The 18,429-nt window shown below is 41.8% G+C and overlaps 2 protein-coding genes and 1 long non-coding RNA gene across 3 annotated transcripts in view; all 3 read left to right on the top strand.

Moving 5' to 3' along the window:
- Positions 1–18,429, top strand: part of LOC311142441 — a 1,015,744-nt gene that overhangs the window by 73,300 nt on the left and 924,015 nt on the right. The gene's annotated exons all lie outside the window — the stretch shown is intronic.
- LOC311142026 (uncharacterized protein) lies at positions 2,611–7,799 on the top strand. The gene is made up of 4 exons (XM_084177572.1): positions 2,611–3,146; positions 6,866–6,982; positions 7,248–7,332; positions 7,462–7,799. Exons 1-4 carry the CDS (start codon positions 3,079–3,081, stop codon positions 7,738–7,740), a joined length of 549 nt encoding a protein of 182 aa, XP_084033698.1. The 5' UTR covers positions 2,611–3,078; the 3' UTR covers positions 7,741–7,799.
- The window catches only part of LOC311099491 (NLR family CARD domain-containing protein 3-like), a gene marked incomplete at both ends in the record, with an annotated part of 13,110 nt that continues 2,664 nt past the window's right edge, over positions 7,984–18,429 (top strand). Inside the window, 2 exons of the mRNA XM_084140191.1 lie at positions 7,984–8,008; positions 8,128–9,737. Of these exons, the coding sequence (XP_083996317.1) occupies positions 7,984–8,008; positions 8,128–9,737 (1,635 nt within the window). The remainder of the gene's footprint in view (positions 8,009–8,127; positions 9,738–18,429) is intronic.

Genomic DNA, 18,429 nt, shown 5'->3' with positions numbered 1-18,429 from the left:
AACAAGGTTACGGTTACTTGGCGAGCGCACTCAATGTTAACCTGAGTACATGTTGTGGTGAGCCACAGTCTAAGAGGTGTTGTCTGGCGCAAAGCCATCAAACGTTAAACATTTTCTGGTCATGGTTAAACATTTTTGTTTTAAGAAAAAAGTGTACAATCTAAACAAAACGCATGTCCCTGTCCTCTTTTTCAAGATGTGGCAGATTTAAACAGCCAGAATACATTTTTTTATTAAGAAATAACAAATTTTCTGATGACTTGTTGTTTCTAAATGGCTGCTGGGTAATTTGATATGCATCGAAATCTTCGTTCATAGGCATCAAATTGAGCGAATGCTGCGCAGGTTCACTGAGTTGCAAACCAAATGGGTATAATGGGGTGATTGTTGTCTAATTGGGTGGTCTAGCTAATGGATTTGTAGATCTGACACAGTTGCTACCTCAGATTATGAGCCTAGCAAGTGTCATATAGCTCAGTTGGTACAGCATGGCGCTTGCAACGCCAGGGTTGTGGGTTCGTTTCCCACGGGGGGCCAGTATGAAAATGTATGCACTCACTAACTGTAAGTCGCTCTGGATAAGAGCATCTGCTAAATATGTAAAATGTAAATGTAAAAAATGTCATGAATTAGTTATGTAGTACCCACAGATGGCCAAAGGGAGGCGCAAGAGTGCTATAAACCCATACAGTTTTTTGCCATATAAACCCTAAACCTAACACTCAATCAAATGTATTTATAAAGCCCTTTTTACACCAGCAGATGTCACAAAGTGCTATACAGAATCTCTTACCCTACTTATAACCTATTTTAGCCGTAACCCCTAATTCTAGGGTAGGGTAGCCTAGAACACTTTTAGAAACTATTTTAGTAATAATATTATCTTAATAAATACAATTATAGTATTAAATAGTGTTTTAATTATTTTGTTGTTATTTTATTATATGTATAATAGCAAGACAGAGCACTTGATAAATAAGACACATTTGTTTTATTTTTCAAATGTGGTTTGAATTGGGTGACCTAATAAACTCTGTGTGAAAGTCCAGCAATTGGCGTGGGGCAGGTTTGAGACTAATCTAATACACTTTATTTCTCAGCTGCCTCACCAACGTCTGTACTGTACGTGAATTAATAACTTTTAATAGCTAAATATTTCCAATAGATGGCAGCATAAGACCACGAAGCATCAGTTATAGGCTACAAGCAGCAATATGATTGACATAAAATAGCATGCAACCAAATACTATGTGTCCCATGATTTTCTAAAATGGTCACTCATTACTTTAGTTAGCTATATATCTCGTATTAGGCCTGTGATGCTTTTGGAAGAGCAATTAAATAGTGACTATAGCAGGTGTTGAACCCCGGGTAAATAATCACTAGTCAGATGCGATAACCTCAACCCTAGTATACATGCATTATAGAAAATCATCTTAATATCTGATATTGGGAGTAAACAACCTCGGAATAGATAAGACAAGAGTGCGTCTTCCAGCCCACCAATAAATTACATCATGCAACCCTTGCGGTTAGCAAATGTACCTCAACATGCCCCTCGCTTGTGCTAGAAGGCAGAGTGCTTGCTGCTGGTTGATGAATCTGACAATGAATGTACTAGGAAAATATGTTTTTCTCAACCAGAGGTGACTAAATTAATGTTCAGGCTTATTGATAATCGTTATAGTAATGAAGTATGATTTCAAAACATGAGCATAAAAACAGCTAATAATAAACATGAATCATCATTATATTATTTCACAGTAATCTGTTAAATTCTTTTTCAGTCGCTCCTCTTGCGTTAGCAGTGTGGAAAGGGACAGTAAAAAGCGTGTGCAGGAGTTTTCCTGTGAGGGGGAGTGGTGGTGTATCCAGGGAGAAAACTAAACTGAGCTTCTGAAATGTCATTCGTGGTCTTATGCTGCCATCTATTGGAATTATTTAGTAACTGCAGTAGTACTGAATAAAGTATATCCTTACTAAAGTAGTAATTACTCAGAATTGCAAAATATGACATTTTCTAGTTCATTTTACCACTTACAACCATAAAATAACCATTTATAGCATAACAAACAATGAAACTGACATAAACCAAAAACACCATACATTTAGTTTATTTATATATATAACTATTTATTTAGATGGGTGACATTATCTACCAAAGTAACACCACTGTAGATAAAGAAGAGCTCTCCAGTAGGTGAACCAAAACATTCAAAGACCATTTTCTCAAAAGTGAGGTTACAAGTTTATCATCTTTCAAAGCAGAATAACTTTCCCATTGTTCCTCAACTGTAGTGTATGATATACCTTTTTCTAGCTGAGTCTCTACTTTTATCCAATGTCAAAAACACAAATGTCAAATTTTGCTACATAAAATTGAGCTGATCGGTCACATTTGACTATGTAAAACTTAGCAGTACTACTGAGGCAGATATATATTATTACTGTGTAAAACCTAGCAATACTACTTATTTCTCTGAGAGTGAGACAGATATATATTATTACTGTGTATAACCTAGCAGCACTACTTATTTCTCTGAGAGTGAGGCAGATATATATATATTATTACTGTGTAAAACCTAGCAGTACTACTTATTTCTCTGAGAGTGAGGCAGATATATATTTTATTGCTGTGTAAAACCTAGCAGTACTACTTATTTCTCTGAGAGTGAGGCAGATATATATTTTATTACTGTGTAAAACCTAGCAGTACTACTTATTTCTCTGAGAGTGAGGCAGATATATAGCATTGTGCAAAAAAACATGATTATTTGTCTCTCTGAAGTGAAACCATCAAGTGATAGATTTTAAACAAATACATGTCTGTCATCGAACAACCCCATGCCATGATTAGCTACTGAAAAAACACACCAATCTCTTTAATAATTTCTTTAAACAATAAAGGCTAATTTACCAACATTTCTGAAAATGGATATATAGCGTTTTGGAATGAAACTCATCTTATGTTTCCCCATCTGAGCTCAGAGTAGATGAGAGATGTAATGTTTGTCTCTGTTGTGTTGAAGCCCAATCAAGCAGGAGAGACCAGCCTCCCCTGTACCCAGCTGTGTGTCCATGAAGAGTGACTGGTCTATGGGTCGTCCTATACAGTTCAGAGAGGGAGACTTTTCTACTGAACAAAGGTAAGAAGAACTCATGGGTCATGGTCAGTGAGTTAAACAACACTGTCTCTAGTCATTTCTCCTCTCCCATTTTACCAATTATTTTTGTTGTTTTCATAATCCATAGGCTAAACCTTTTTTCCATTTTCATAGTCCTGAAACAATATTAAACAAACACAACATTCCCTGTGTGTGTGTGTGTGTGTGTGTGTGTGTGTGTGTGTGTGTGTGTGTGTGTGTGTGCACTCCCTGGATGAGGAGATGTAATCTCTATCCTGATTGCCTAGTCACTTTTACCCCTACCTACATGTACATATTTCCTAAATTACCTCAACTACCTGGTACCCCTGGACATTGACTCAGTACTGGTACTCCTTGTATATAGTCTAGTTATTACCTCAACTACCTGGTACCCTGCACATTGACTCAGTACTGGTACTCCTTGTATATAGTCTAGTTATAACCTCAACTACCTGGTACCCCTGCACATTGACTCAGTACTGGTACTCCTTATATATAGTCTAGTTATTACCTCAACTACCTGGTACCCTGCATATTGACTCAGTACTGGTACTCCTTGTATATAGTCTAGTTATTACCTCAACTACCTGGTACCCTGCACATTGACTCAGTACTGGTACTCCTTGTATATAGTCTAGTTATTACCTCAACTTCCTGGTACCCTGCACATTGACTCAGTACTGGTACTCCTTGTATATAGTCTAGTTATTACCTCAACTACCTTGTACCCCTGCACATTGACTCAGTACTGGTACTCCTTGTATATAGTCTAGTTATTAACTCAACTTCCTGGTACCCCTGCACATTGACTCAGTACTGGTACTCCTTGTATATAGTCTAGTTATTACATCAACTACCTGGTACCCCTGCACATTGACTCAGTACTGTTACTCCTTGTATATAGTCTAGTTATTACCTCAACTACCTGGTACCCTGCATATTGACTCAGTACTGGTACTCCTTGTATATAGTCTAGTTATTACCTCAACTACCTGGTACCCCTGCACATTGACTCAGTACTGGTACTCCTTGTATATAGTCTAGTTATTACATCAACTACCTGGTACCCCTGCACATTGACTCAGTACTGGTACTCCTTGTATATAGTCTAGTTATTACCTCAACTACCTGGTACCCCTGCACGTTGACTCAGTACTGGTACTCCTTGTATATAGTCTAGTTATTACATCAACTACCTGGTACCCTGCACATTGACTCAGTACTGGTACTCCTTGTATATAGTCTAGTTAATACCTCAACTACCTGGTACCCCTGCACATTGACTCAGTACTGGTACTCCTTGTAAATAGTCTAGTTATTACTTCAACTACCTGGTACCCCTGCATATTGACTCAGTACTGGTACTCCTTGTATATAGTCTAGTTATTACCTCAACTACCTGGTACCCCTGCACATTGACTCAGTACTGGTACTCCTTGTATATAGTCTAGTTATTACCTCAACTACCTGGTACCCCTGCACATTGACTCAGTACTGGTACTCCTTGTATATAGTCTAGTTAATACCTCAACTACCTGGTACCCCTGCACATTGACTCAGTACTGGTACTCCTTGTATATAGTCTAGTTATTACCTCAACTACCTGGTACCCCTGCACATTGACTCAGTACTGGTACTCCTTATAGTCTCATTATTGTTATTTTATTATGTTACTATTTCCTTTTTTTGTTTAGTGAATTTTAGTGACTTTTTAACTCTGCATTGTTGGGAAAGGGCTCGTAAGTAAGCATTTCACGGTAAAGTGTACCACTGTTGTATTCGGCGCATGTGAGAAATACAATTTGATTTGATTTGAAGCTCATGCGCAGAAATACGTCATTGGGTCTAATGGTCGTCTTGTGCCGAACTGCACAGGTGCAGGCCATCAAATCAAAGTCACTCCTTCGATATAAGGTTGTTTTTGACTAACATGAAAATGTGTCAGTTTGGGCACTCCGCCTCGGCTCCGGGGTTAAACTACTTAAGACAGAACATTTTCAAAATTAAAAACTAAGGAAGTCATTTTTACCTCTCATTGACTTCTCAAACCCCAAACCCTGGCCTGGTCTGCTTCATATGCATTCCCAGAAGACAGTTTTTACATCAGCAGTTGTCACAAAGTGCTTATATAGAAACCCAGTCTAAAACCCCAAAGAGCAAGCAATGCAGATGTAGAAGCACGGTGGCTAGGAAAAACTCCCTAGAAAGGCAGGAACCTAGGAAGAAACCTAGAGAGGAACCAGGCTCTGAGGGGTGGCCAGTCCTCTTCTGGCTGTGCTGGGAGGAGATTATAAGAGGATATGGCCATTAAGGCCAAATCGTTCTTCAAGATTTTCAAATGTTCATAGATGACTAGCAGCGTCAAATAATAATCACTGTGGTTATAGAGGGTGCAACACGTCAGCACCTCAGGAGTAAATGTCAGTTGGCTGTTCATAGCCGAGCATTCAGAGGTCGAGACAGCAGGTGTTGTAGAGAGAGAGAAGGAGAGAGAGAAAGAGAGAGAGAGGGAGAGAGGGAGAGAGAGAGAGGGTCGAAACAGCAGGTTCGGGACAAGGTCGCACGTCTGGTGAACAGGTCAGAATTCCAGATCCGCAGGCAGACCAGCAGAAACTGGATCAGCAGCATGACAAGGTTGCACGTCCGGCGGAGCATGTGTCGATACTGATAGGATCGAAAGAAGGGGAGCGCTGCTCTCGGATCAGTTTTCTCCATTAATATCTTTCCTTAACATTATAATTAGTTCCCAATACTGATGACAGATCAGCTCCTAGAGAGATATTACCACCTACGGCTGCAAATATTGAGGCGGCTTATTCAAAATCACAGATTTGGCACATCATTGTTCACATGTTAGGCTACACATCATGAAATATATTGAGACAAATTACAGACCGTAGTCTACAAGTAGAAAAATAGAACTCAATTGATTGAACATTAAATGTATTTCAATTTGATTGAAATAGGCCTATAGCCTACTGTTTATATTTTAATGCAGTCATCTTGGTGTTCATTTGAAACAAATTTGTATACGTCCCTTGTTTGAATCAATTGCAAAGACATTTGCAACTTTGTATTTGTACTCAACTTTGTTCTGAATTTATCTGCGGTCACAAAGAGACGGATAAACCATGTGATTCTATGTTTACTAGAGATCTTCTGTGTATAAAGTCATGCGGAAGGGCAAAAAAGCATCTATGATGCTAATAGGAAGATTCTAACAATGAACTTAGCCTTAAGATGCTTTTGGGAAACCAGTCCTGGATAAGAACATCTGCTAAATGACTAAAATGTAAAATGTAAATGTTTTACATACAGATCTCATATTACTGTATTGAATGTTGTACATGTGTACAGTACTTTATTACAAATGTGGTTATTTGTTACATTTATTACTGTGTAAAACCTAGCAATACTTCTGATTTCTCTGAGAGTGAGGCAGATATATAGCATTTTACAAAAGAAACACATTATTTGTCTCTGAAATGAAACCATCAAGTGATAGATTTTAAACAAATACATGTCTGTCATTGAACAACCCCATGCCATGATTAGATAGTGAAAAAACACACCAATCTCTTTCATAATTTCTTTAAAGAATATAAGCTAATTTACCAACATTTCTGAAAATTGCGTTTTAGAATGAAACTCTTCATATGTTTCCCCATCTGAGCTCAGAGTAGATGAGAGATGTAATGTTTGTCTCTGTTGTGTTGAAGTCCAATCAAGAAGGAGAGACCAGCCTCCCCTGTACCCAGCTGTGTGTCCATGAAGAGTGACCGGTCTATGGGAGCTCCTATAGTGTTTAGAGAGGGAGACTTTTCTAGTGAACAAAGGTAAGAAGAACTCATGGGTCATGGTCAGTGAGTTAAACAACACTGTCTCTAGTCATTTCTCCTCTCCCATTTTACCATTTATTTTTGTTGTTTTCATAATCCATAGGCTAATCCTTTTTTCCATTTTCATAGTCCTGAAACAATATTAAACTAACACAGCATTCCCTCCCTGTGTGTGTGTGTGTGTGTGTGTGTGTGTGTGTGTGTGTGTGTGTGTGTGTGCACTCCCTGGATGAGGAGATGTAATCTCATGTTTTGTCCACAGAAACCAACAGGAGAGATCAGAGTCAGAGATTCTCAGTGGTCAGTCTTCCCAGAGTCATCAAACAGACCTGGCCTCCATATTCAGTGTATGTGGTCCTGTTATGTACATTTGTTTTTGTTTACATCAAGTAAAGTTGATCTGTCAATCATTCATTCATGTGTTAATGAGAAAGCATTTAGTCTCTTGCTTAACTTATTTACTTGATTTATTTCAGTTGCTTGAAGAGAATATTATGACATTTGTGAAGAACGAGCTGAAGATGTTCAAGAGGATTCTTAGTCCAGAACTCCCAGAAGGCTTTGAGAGTCAGAAGCAGGATAAGGAAGTGGTGGATGCTGAAGATGAGAAGCAGGAGAGCAGTGCCAGAGAGGGGGCTCTGAAGATCACACTGCACATCCTGAGGAAAATGAACCAGAAGGAGCTTGCTGACACACTGGAGAAAAGTAAGAGCTGTCTGCCTCATGTTGAATGCTGTTTTAGAACAAACATTTAAAAGCTGTAGCTAAAGTACAGCTAAAGTAGCTGTGTAACTAAATGATATTGTAGCAGCCTTAACACAACACCTATGACCTCATCAAGTAGCAGCAGGGATGTGTTGTGTTGATTAATTGAGAGAGAGAGAGAGAGAGAGAGAGAGAGAGAGAGAGAGAGAGAGAGAGAGAGAGAGAGAGAGAGAGAGAGAGAGAGAGAGAGAGAGAATACAAAATAATAATATAATCAGTCACACCAGTCTGTAATGCATTATGAAAACATTTACACATGTATACAGTCACTTAAGCGAATAAATTATTATAATTTAAAATGTTATAACAGTCCTAGAATACTGTAGGCATTAAAACAGACGTAATATTAATATCCTCTGTGTTATTTCTTCATTCAGATGAGCTTGCTGTGATCTGCCAACGTGAACTAAAATGTAATCTAAAGAAGAAGTTTCAATGTGTATTTGAGGGGATCGCTAAACAAGGAAACCCAACACTTCTCAATAAGATCTACACAGAGCTCTATATCACAGAGGGTGGAACAGGAGAGGTCAATAAAGAACATGAGGTGAGACAGATTGAGACAACAACCAGGAAACAAGCAAGACCAGAGACTGCAATCAAATGTAACGACATCTTCAGACCCTTAACTGGACAAGACAAACTTATCAGAACTGTGCTGACAAAGGGAGTCGCTGGCATTGGAAAAACAATCTCTGTGCAGAAGTTCATTCTGGACTGGGCTGAAGGAAAAGCAAATCAGGATGTCCAATTTGTATTTTCATTCCCTTTTCGGGAGCTGAATTTGATGAAAAAGGAAAAACACACTTTCATTGAACTTCTCAATCACTTCTCAATGGAAACCAAAGAATCAAGAATCTCCAACTACGACAAGTACAAAGTTCTGTTCATCTTTGATGGTCTGGATGAGTGCCGACTGCCCCTAGACTTCCAGAAGAACAAGATCTGTTGTGACGTCACAGAGTCAACCTCAGTGGATGTTCTGCTGACAAATCTCATCAAGGGAAATCTGCTTCCCTCTGCTCTCCTCTGGGTAACTACCCGACCTGCAGCAGCCAATAAGATCCCTTCAGGGTGTGTTGACCAGGTGACAGAGGTACGAGGGTTCAATGACCCACAGAAGGAGGAGTACTTCAGGAAGAGATTCAGTGATGAGGACCTGGCCAGCAGAATCATCTCACACATAAAGACATCAAGGAGCCTCCACATCATGTGCCACATTCCAGTCTTCTGTTGGATTTCTGCAACAGTCCTTGAACACATGTTGAGTACAGACCAGAGAGAAGAGATGCCCAAGACTCTGACTGAGATGTACTCACACCTTGTGGTGTTTCATACCAAACAGAAGAATGAAAAGTATATTGGGAAAGAAGAGACAGGTCCACACTGGAATAAAGAGAGCATTCTGTCACTGGGAAAACTGGCTTTTCAACAGCTTGTGAAGGGCAATCTGATTTTCTATGAAGAAGACCTGAAAGAGGCTGGCATTGATGTCAATGAAGCCTCAGTGTACTCAGGATTGTGCACACAGCTCTTTAAAGAGGAATGTGTGCTGTACCAGGACAAGGTGTACTGCTTTGTGCATCTGAGCATTCAGGAGTTTCTGGCTGCTGTATATGTGTTCCTCTCATTCATCAACAACAATGAGAATCTAATGGCCGAACCGCAAGTTACTGAAGTTACTGTCTACAAGAGTGCTGTGGATAAAGCCTTACAAAGTGAGACGGGAAACCTGGACCTTTTCCTCCGCTTCCTTCTGGGCCTCTCACTGGAGTCCAATCAGAAGCACTTACGAGGTCTACTGACAAAGACAAGAAGCAGCTCACAGAGCCATGAAGAAACAGTCAAGTACATCAAGGAGAAGATCAGGGAGAATCCCTCTCCAGAGAGGTGCATCAATCTGTTCCACTGTCTGAATGAACTGAATGACCATTCTCTAGTGGAGGAGATCCAAAGCTACCTGAGATCAGGAAGTCTCTCAGAAGTCAAACTGTCACCTGCACAGTTGTCAGCTCTGGTCTTTGTTTTGCTGACTTCAGAAAAGGAGCTGGATGTGTTTGACCCGAAGAAATACTCCAGATCAGAGGAAGGTCTTCTGAGGCTGCTGCCAGTGGTCAAAGCTTCCAGAGCTGCTCTGTGAGTACATAAAATGACATTTAAGTACTAATCATCAGGAAGAAATATTCAGTTTAGAGAAATATATGTATATAATGTATAATATTTAATTGAAAAACTTACTGAATCAGTGCATTGGCGTTCACATTAGTATAACAATATGACCATGCAATTCTAGGAGACAGAAGATTAATATAAACGGTGGGGGAAAAAACTATTTAGTCAGCCACCAATTGTGCTATAGCCAACCACTGAACGTTATCCTGCTCCCAAATATATATACTGTAGCTATAGCCAACCACTGAACGTTATCCTGCTCCCAAATATATATACTGTAGCTATAGCCAACCACTGAACGTTATCCTGCTCCCAAATATATATACTGTAGCTATAGCCAACCACTGAACGTTATCCTGCTCCCAAATATATATACTGTAGCTATAGCCAACCACTGAACGTTATCCTGCTCCCAAATATATATACTGTAGCTATAGCCAACCACTGAACGTTATCCTGCTCCCAAATATATATACTGTAGCTATAGCCAACCTCTGAACGTTATCCTGCTCCCTAACATATATAAATATATATACTGTAGCTATAGCCAACCACTGAACGTTATCCTGCTCCCAAATATATATATATACTGTAGCTATAGCCAACCACTGAACGTTATCCTGCTCCCAAATATATATACTGTAGCTATAGCCAACCACTGAACGTTATCCTGCTCCCAAATATATGTACTGTAGCTATAGCCAACCACTGAACGTTATCCTGCTCCCAAATATATATATATATACTGTAGCTATAGCCAACCACTGAACGTTATCCTGCTCCCAAATATATATACTGAAGCTATAGCCAACCACTGAACGTTATCCTGCTCCCAAATATATATACTGTAGCTATAGCCAACCACTGAACGTTATCCTGCTCCCAAATATATATACTGTAGCTATAGCCAACCACTGAACGTTATCCTGCTCCCTAACATATATATATATATATATATACTGTAGCTATAGCCAACCACTGAACGTTATCCTGCTCCCAAATATATATATATATACTGTAGCTATAGCCAACCACTGAACGTTATCCTGCTCCCAAATATATATATATACTGTAGCTATAGCCAACCACTGAACGTTATCCTGCTCCCAAATATATATACTGTAGCTATAGCCAACCACTGAACGTTATCCTGCTCCCAAATATATATACTGTAGCTATAGCCAACCACTGAACGTTATCCTGCTCCCAAATATATATACTGTAGCTATAGCCAACCACTGAACGTTATCCTGCTCCCAAATATATATACTGTAGCTATAGCCAACCACTGAACGTTATCCTGCTCCCAAATATATATACTGTAGCTATAGCCAACCACTGAACGTTATCCTGCTCCCAAATATATATACTGTAGCTATAGCCAACCACTGAACGTTATCCTGCTCCCAAATATATATACTGTAGCTATAGCCAACCACTGAACGTTATCCTGCTCCCAAATATATATACTGTAGCTATAGCCAACCACTGAACGTTATCCTACTCCCAAATATATATACTGTAGCTATAGCCAATCTCTGAACGTTATCCTGCTCCCTAACATATATATACTGTAGCTATAGCCACCCACTGAACGTTATCATGCCCCCAAATATATACAGTGGGGAAAAAAGTATTTAGTCAGCCACCAATTTTGCAAATTCTCCCACTTAAAAAGATGAGAGAGGCCTGTAATTTTCATCATAGGTACACGTCAACTATGACAGACAAAATGAGAAAAATTAATCCAGAAAATCACATTGTAGGATTTTTAATGAATGTATTTGCAAATTATGGTGTAAAATAAGTATTTGGTCAATAACAAAAGTTTCTCAATACTTTGTTATATACCCTTTTTTGGCAATGACACAGGTCAAACGTTTTCTGTAAGTCTTCACAAGGTTTTCACACACTGTTGCTGGTATTTTGGCCCATTCCTCCATGCAGATCTCCTCTAGAGCAGTGATGTTTTCACTCAAGGTTCTCACTCAAAATCTCACGATACATGGCCCCATTCATTCTTTCCTTTACACGGATCAGTCGTACTGGTCCCTTTGCAGAAAAACAGCCCCAAAGCATGATGTTTCCACTCCCATGCGTCACAATAGGTATGGTATTCTTTGGATGCAACTCAGCATTCTTTGTCCTCCAAACACGACGAGTTTAGTTTTTACCAAAAAGTTATATTTTGGTTTCATCTGACCATATGACATTCTCCCAATCCTCTTCTGGATCATCCAAATGCACTCTAGCAAACTTCAGACGGGCCTGGACATGTACTGGCTTAAGCAGAGGGACACATCTGGCACTGCAGGATTTGAGTCCCTGGCGGCGTTGTGTGTTACTCATGGTAGGCTTTGTTACTTTGGTCCCAGCTCTCTGCAGGTCATTCACTAGGTCCCCCCGTGTGGTTCTGGGATTTTTGCTCACCGTTCTTGTGATCATTTTGACCCCACGGGTTGAGAACTTGCGTGGAGCCCCAGATCGAGGGAGATTATCAGTGGTCTTGTATGTCTTCCATTTCCTAATAATTGCTCCCACAGTTGATTTCTTCAAACCAAGCTGCTTACCTATTGCAGATTCAGTCTTCCCAGCCTGGTGCAGGTCTACAATGTTGTTTCTAGTGTCCTTTGACAGCTCTTTGGTCTTGGCCATAGTGGAGTTTGGAGTGTGACTGTTTGAGGTTGTGGACAGGTGTCTTTTATACTGATAACAAGTTCAAACAGGTGCCATTAATACAGGTAACGAGTGGAGGACAGAGGAGCCTCTTAAATAAGAAGTTACAGGTCTGTGAGAGCCAGAAATCTTGCTTGTTTGTAGGTGACCAAATACTTATTTTACACCATAATTTGCAAATAAATTCATTACAAATCCTCCAATGTGATTTTCTGGGAAGAAAATTCTCAATTTGTCTGTCATAGTTGACGTGTACCTATGATGAAAATTACAGGCCTCTCTCATCTTTTTAAGTGGGAGAACTTGCACAATTGGTGGCTGACTAAATACCCACTGTATGTTGTTTAAGAGAATAAACCAAATGCATCTGCCATTGTTCTTCTACACTACTGGTGTTAAATTAACAGTGTGTTTGTGAAATCATGATGATATCTTTGCAGGCTGTCATTCTGTGGACTCTCAGTGGAAGGCTGTGCTTCTCTGGTCTCAGCTCTGAGGTCAAACCCCTCACACCTGAGAGAGCTGGATCTGAGTAACAATGTCATGAAGGATTCAGGAGTGAAGCTGCTCTCTGCTGTCCTGGGGAATCCCCACTGTAAACTGGAGACTCTGAGGTCAGAATTCCTGTAGTTGGTCAACAAGTTATAACTGTTCACCAGATCCACATGTGTTTACCAGGCACACATAGTCCACACCATATGTGTTTGGACAGTGAAGCTTACAGTTTTACATTTGGTTCTATGCTCTTGCATTTTCGATTTGAGATAACATGTTTCATATTAGGTGACAGTACAGAATGTCACCTTTTATTTGAAGGTAATGGTGAGAGGTTAGCATATTTTGTTGTAGCCTCTGTAACTTTCTCACTCATTATTATTCATGATTCATTCATGATCCTTCTCAATCATGACATCATAAGGATTACTTTATTAGTGTTTAGAAAGATGTTATCTACTCACTTGGAAAGAAAATGACTCAACACCAACGAATAGCAGTGTGGTTTTAATATGATTTGACTCTTTGCAGGCTGTCAGGCTGTCTATTCACAGAGGAAGGATGTGCTTCTCTGGTCTCAGCTCTGAAGTCAAACCCCTCACACCTGAGAGAGCTGGATCTGAGTAACAATGACCTGAAGGATTCAGGAGTGAAGCTGCTCTCTGCTGGACTGGGGAATCCCCACTGTAAACTGGAGACTCTGAGGTCAGTATTCCTGTATCACTCAATGAACACACACACACTGGACACACACACACAGGACACAAACACACAGGACACACACACACACACAATGATTAATTTAGTAGTGTTTAGAAACATGTTATCTACTGTTAATAATGATACATTAATTAATTTATATACAGTACCAGTCAAAAGTTTGGACACACCTACTCATTCAAGGGTTTTTCTTTATTTTTACAATTTTTACATTGTAGAATAATAGTGAAGACATCAAAACTATGAAATAACACATATGGAATCATGTAGTAACCAAAAAAGTGTTAAACAAATGAAAATATATTTTATATTTGAAATTTTTCAAATAGCCACCCTTAGTCTTGATGACAGCTTTGCACACTCTTGGCATTCTCTCAACCAGCTTCACCTGGAATGCTTTTACAACAGTCTTGAAGGAGTTCCCACATATGCTGAGCACTTGTTGGCTGCTTTTCCTTCACTCTGCTGTCTGACTCATCCCAAACCATCTCAATTGGGTTGAGGTCTGGTGATTGTGGAGACCAGGTCATCTGATGCACCACTCCATCACTCTCCTTCTTGGTAAAATAGCCCTTACACAGCCTGGAGGTGTTTTGGGTCATTGTCCTGTTGAAAAACAAATGATAGTCCCACTAAGCCCAAACCAGATGGGATGGCGTATCGCTGCAGAATGCTGTGGTAGCCATGCTGGTTAAGTATGCCTTGAATTCTAAATAAATCACAGACAGTGTCACCAGCAAAGCACCCCCACACCATTACACCTCCTCCTCCATGCTTTACGGTGGGAACTACACATGCCGAGATCATCCGTTCACCCACACCGCGTCTCACAAAGACACGGCGGTTTGATCCAAAAATCTCCAATTTGGACTCCAGACCAAAGGACAAATGTCCACAGGTCTAATGTCCATTGCTCATGTTTCTTGGCCAAAGCAGGTCTCTTCTTCTTATTGGTGTCCTTTAGTAGTGATTTATTTGCAGCTATTCGACCATGAAGGCCTGATTCACACAGTTTCCTCTGAACAGTTCATGTTGAGATGTGTCTGTGACTTGAACTCTGTGATGCATTTATTTGGGCTGCAATTTCTGAGGCTGGTAACTCTAATGAACTTATCCTCTGCAGCAGAGGTAACTCTGGGTCTTCCATTCCTTTGGTGGTTCTCATGAGAGCCAGTTTCATCATAGCGCTTAATGTTTTTTGCGACTGCTCTTGAAGAAACGTTCAAAGTTCTTGAAATGTGTCACGCTCTGGCTCCGGGACTTTGTATGTTGAGCCAGGGTGTGTTCGTTTTGTTGTGTTTTGGTTGGTTGTCTTTGGTTGTGTTTTCTTGGTTGATCGAGTGACTCCCAATCAGAGGTAACGAGTGTCAGCTGTCGGCTCGTTATCTCTGATTGGGAGCCATATTTATACTGTGTGTTTTCACCTTGTGGTTGTGGGTTTTTGTTCCTTGTCAGTCATTGTCACTGTGGACTTTACGATCGTGTTTTGTTTTGTTTCGTGTACTTTACCAATTAAAGTCATGTTCGTATCGCACGCTGCGCCTTGGTCCACTCATTTCGTAGACGAACGTGACAGAAAAACCCACCTTAAAAGGACCAAGCAGCGTGTCCAGGAATCGGCAGCCTGGACGTGGGAGCAAGCGTCGGAGGGTCGAGAGGCAACCCCAAATTTTTTTTAGGGGGGGGCACACGGCAGGGGCGACTGGGCAGCAGGAGGCTGCCACAGGGCGATTAGGTGAGGAGGCCACCAGGTTAAGGGAGCTACTGGCGAAGAGGGAGCAGGAGTTAATGTTGCAGAGGATGGAGCTATTAGAGGCGATTAGGGAGAAGGTGAGAAATGAGGCACGGCGAGAGGAACTCGGTAGGCAGCAGAGGGAGCGGAGGGTTATGATGAAACCCAGTCCCGCTCCTCACACCAAGCAAGTGGTGTGCGTCACCAGTCCGGTCCGGCCCGTTCCTATTTCCCGCACTAAGTGTACGGTGCACGTCGCCAGCCCGGTCCGGCTCGTTCCTGCTTCCCGCACTAAGTGTACGGTGTGCGTCGCCAGCCCAGCCCGGCCTGTCCCTGCTCCACGCACCAAGCCTACGGGGTGCGTCGTCAGCCCAGCCCGGCCTGTCCCTGCTCCACGCACCAAGCCTACGGGGTGCGTCGCCAGCCCAGCCCGGCCTGTTCCTGCTCCACGCACAGGACCTGCAGTGTGCGTCGCCAGCCCAGCCCGGCCTGTTCATGCTCCACGCACAAAACCTACGGTGTGCGTCGCCAGCCCAGCCCGGCCTGTTCCTGCTCCACGCACAAAACCTACGGTGTGCGTCGCCAGCCCAGCCCGGCCTGTTCCTGCTCTACGCACGAAGCCTACGGGGTGCGTCGCCAGCCCAGCCCGGCCTGTTCCTGCTCCACGCACAGGACCTGCGGTGTGCGTCGCCAGCCCAGCCCGGCCTGTTCCTGCTCCACGCACAAAACCTACGGTGTGCGTCGCCAGCCCAGCCCGGCCTGTTCCTGCTCTACGCACGAAGCCTACGGGGTGCGTCGCCAGCCCAGCCCGGCCTGTTCCTGCTCCACGCATAAAACCTACGGTGTGCGTCGCCAGCCCAGCCCGGCCTGTTCCTGCTCCACGCACAAAACCTAAGGTGTGCGTCGCCAGCCCAGCCCGGCCTGTTCCTGCTCTACGCACAAAACCTGCGGTGTGCGTCGCCAGCCCGACCCGGCCTGTTCCTGCCACTCGCACCAAACCAGGGGTGCGAGTCGCCAGCCTGGTCCAGTTTGTTCCTGCTACTCGCACCAAGCCAAGGGTGGCAGGTGGCTTAGTGGTTAAGAGCGTTGTACCAGTAACCGAAAGGTCGCTGGTTCTAATCCCCAAGCCGACTAGGTGAAAAATCTGTCGATGTGCCCTTGAGCAAGGCACTTAACCCTAATTGCTCCTGTAAGTCGCTCTGGATAAGAGCGTCTGCTAAATGACCAATTTATTTATTTATTTTAAGGGTGCGAGTCGTCAGCCTGGTCCAGCCCGTTCCTGCTACTCGCACCCTTAGGTGCGTTCCTGCTACTCGCACTGTCACGCTCTGGCTCCGGGACTTTGTATGTTGAGCCAGGGTGTGTTCGTTTTGGTTGGTTGTCTTTGGTTGTGTTTTCTTGGTTGATCGAGTGACTCCCAATCAGAGGTAACGAGTGTCAGCTGTTGGCTCGTTATCTCTGATTGGGAGCCATATTTATACTGTGTGTTTTCACCTTGTGGTTGTGGGTTTTTGTTCCTTGTCAGTCATTGTCACTGTGGACTTTACGATCGTGTTTTGTTTTGTTTCGTGTACTTTACCAATTAAAGTCATGTTCGTATCGCACGCTGCGCCTTGGTCCACTCATTTCGTAGACGAACGTGACAAAATGTTCCGTATTGACTGAACTTCATGTCTTAAAGTAATGATGGACTGTTGTTTCTCTTTGCTTATTTGAGCTGTTCTTGCCATAATATGGACTTGGTATTTTACCAAATAGGGCTATCTTCTGTATACCCCCCTACCTTGTCACAGCACAACTGATTGGTTCAACCACACTGAGAAGAAAGATATTCCACAAATTAACTTTTAAGAAGGCACACCAGTTAATTGAAATGCATTCCAGGTGACTACCTCATGAAGCTGGTTGAGAGAATGCCAAGAGTGTGCAAAGCTGTCATCAAGGCAAAGGATGGCTATTTGAAGAATCTCAAATATAACATATATTTGGATTAATTTAACACTTTTTTGGTTACTACATGATTCCTTATGTGTTATTTCATAGTTTTGATGTCTTCACTGTTATTCTACAATGTAGAAAATAGTAAAAAATAAAGAAAAACCCTTGAATGAGTAGGTGTGTCCAAACTTTTGACTGGTACTGTATATAAATTAATTAATGTATCATTATTAACAGTAGATAACATGTTTCTAAACACTACTAAATTAATAATTGTGTGTGTGTGTGTGTGTCCAGTGTGTGTGTGTCCAGTGTGTGTGTGTGTGTCCGTGTCCGTGTCCAGTGTGTGTGTGTGTCCAATGAGTGTGTGTTAATTGAGTGATACAGGAATACTGACCTCAGAGTCTCCAGTTTACAGTGGGGATTCCCCAGTACACACAAACACACACACACACACACACACACACACACACACACACACACACACACACAGTCTTTGAATGAGTAGGTGTGTCCAAACTTTTTACTGGTACTGTATATATACATATATGAATAGATATGGCAGGTTTCAGGACACTGATGTATCTGAAATTGTTGAAAGAATATATTTTCACACCAAAGAATAGCAGTGTGGTTTTAATATGATTTGACTCTTTGCAGGCTGTCAGTCTGTCTAGTCACAGAGGAAGGCTGTGCTTCTCTGGTCTCAGCTCTGAAGTCAAACCCCTCACACCTGAGAGAGCTGGATCTGAGTAACAATGACCTGAAGGATTCAGGAGTGAAGCTGCTCTCTGCTGGACTGGGGAATCCCCACTGTAAACTGGAGACTCTGAGGTCAGTATTCCTGTAGTTGGTCAACAAGTGATAACTGTTCACCAGATCCACATGTGTTTACCAGGCACACATAGTCCACACCATATGTGTTTGGACAGTGAAGCTTACAGTT

This window comes from Coregonus lavaretus, assembly GCF_964263955.1.
Source record: "Coregonus lavaretus genome assembly, chromosome: 2".
NCBI lineage: Eukaryota > Metazoa > Chordata > Actinopteri > Salmoniformes > Salmonidae > Coregonus > Coregonus lavaretus.
Note: the sequence above shows the minus strand (reverse complement) of the source record. Positions and strands in the feature narration are given on the sequence as shown.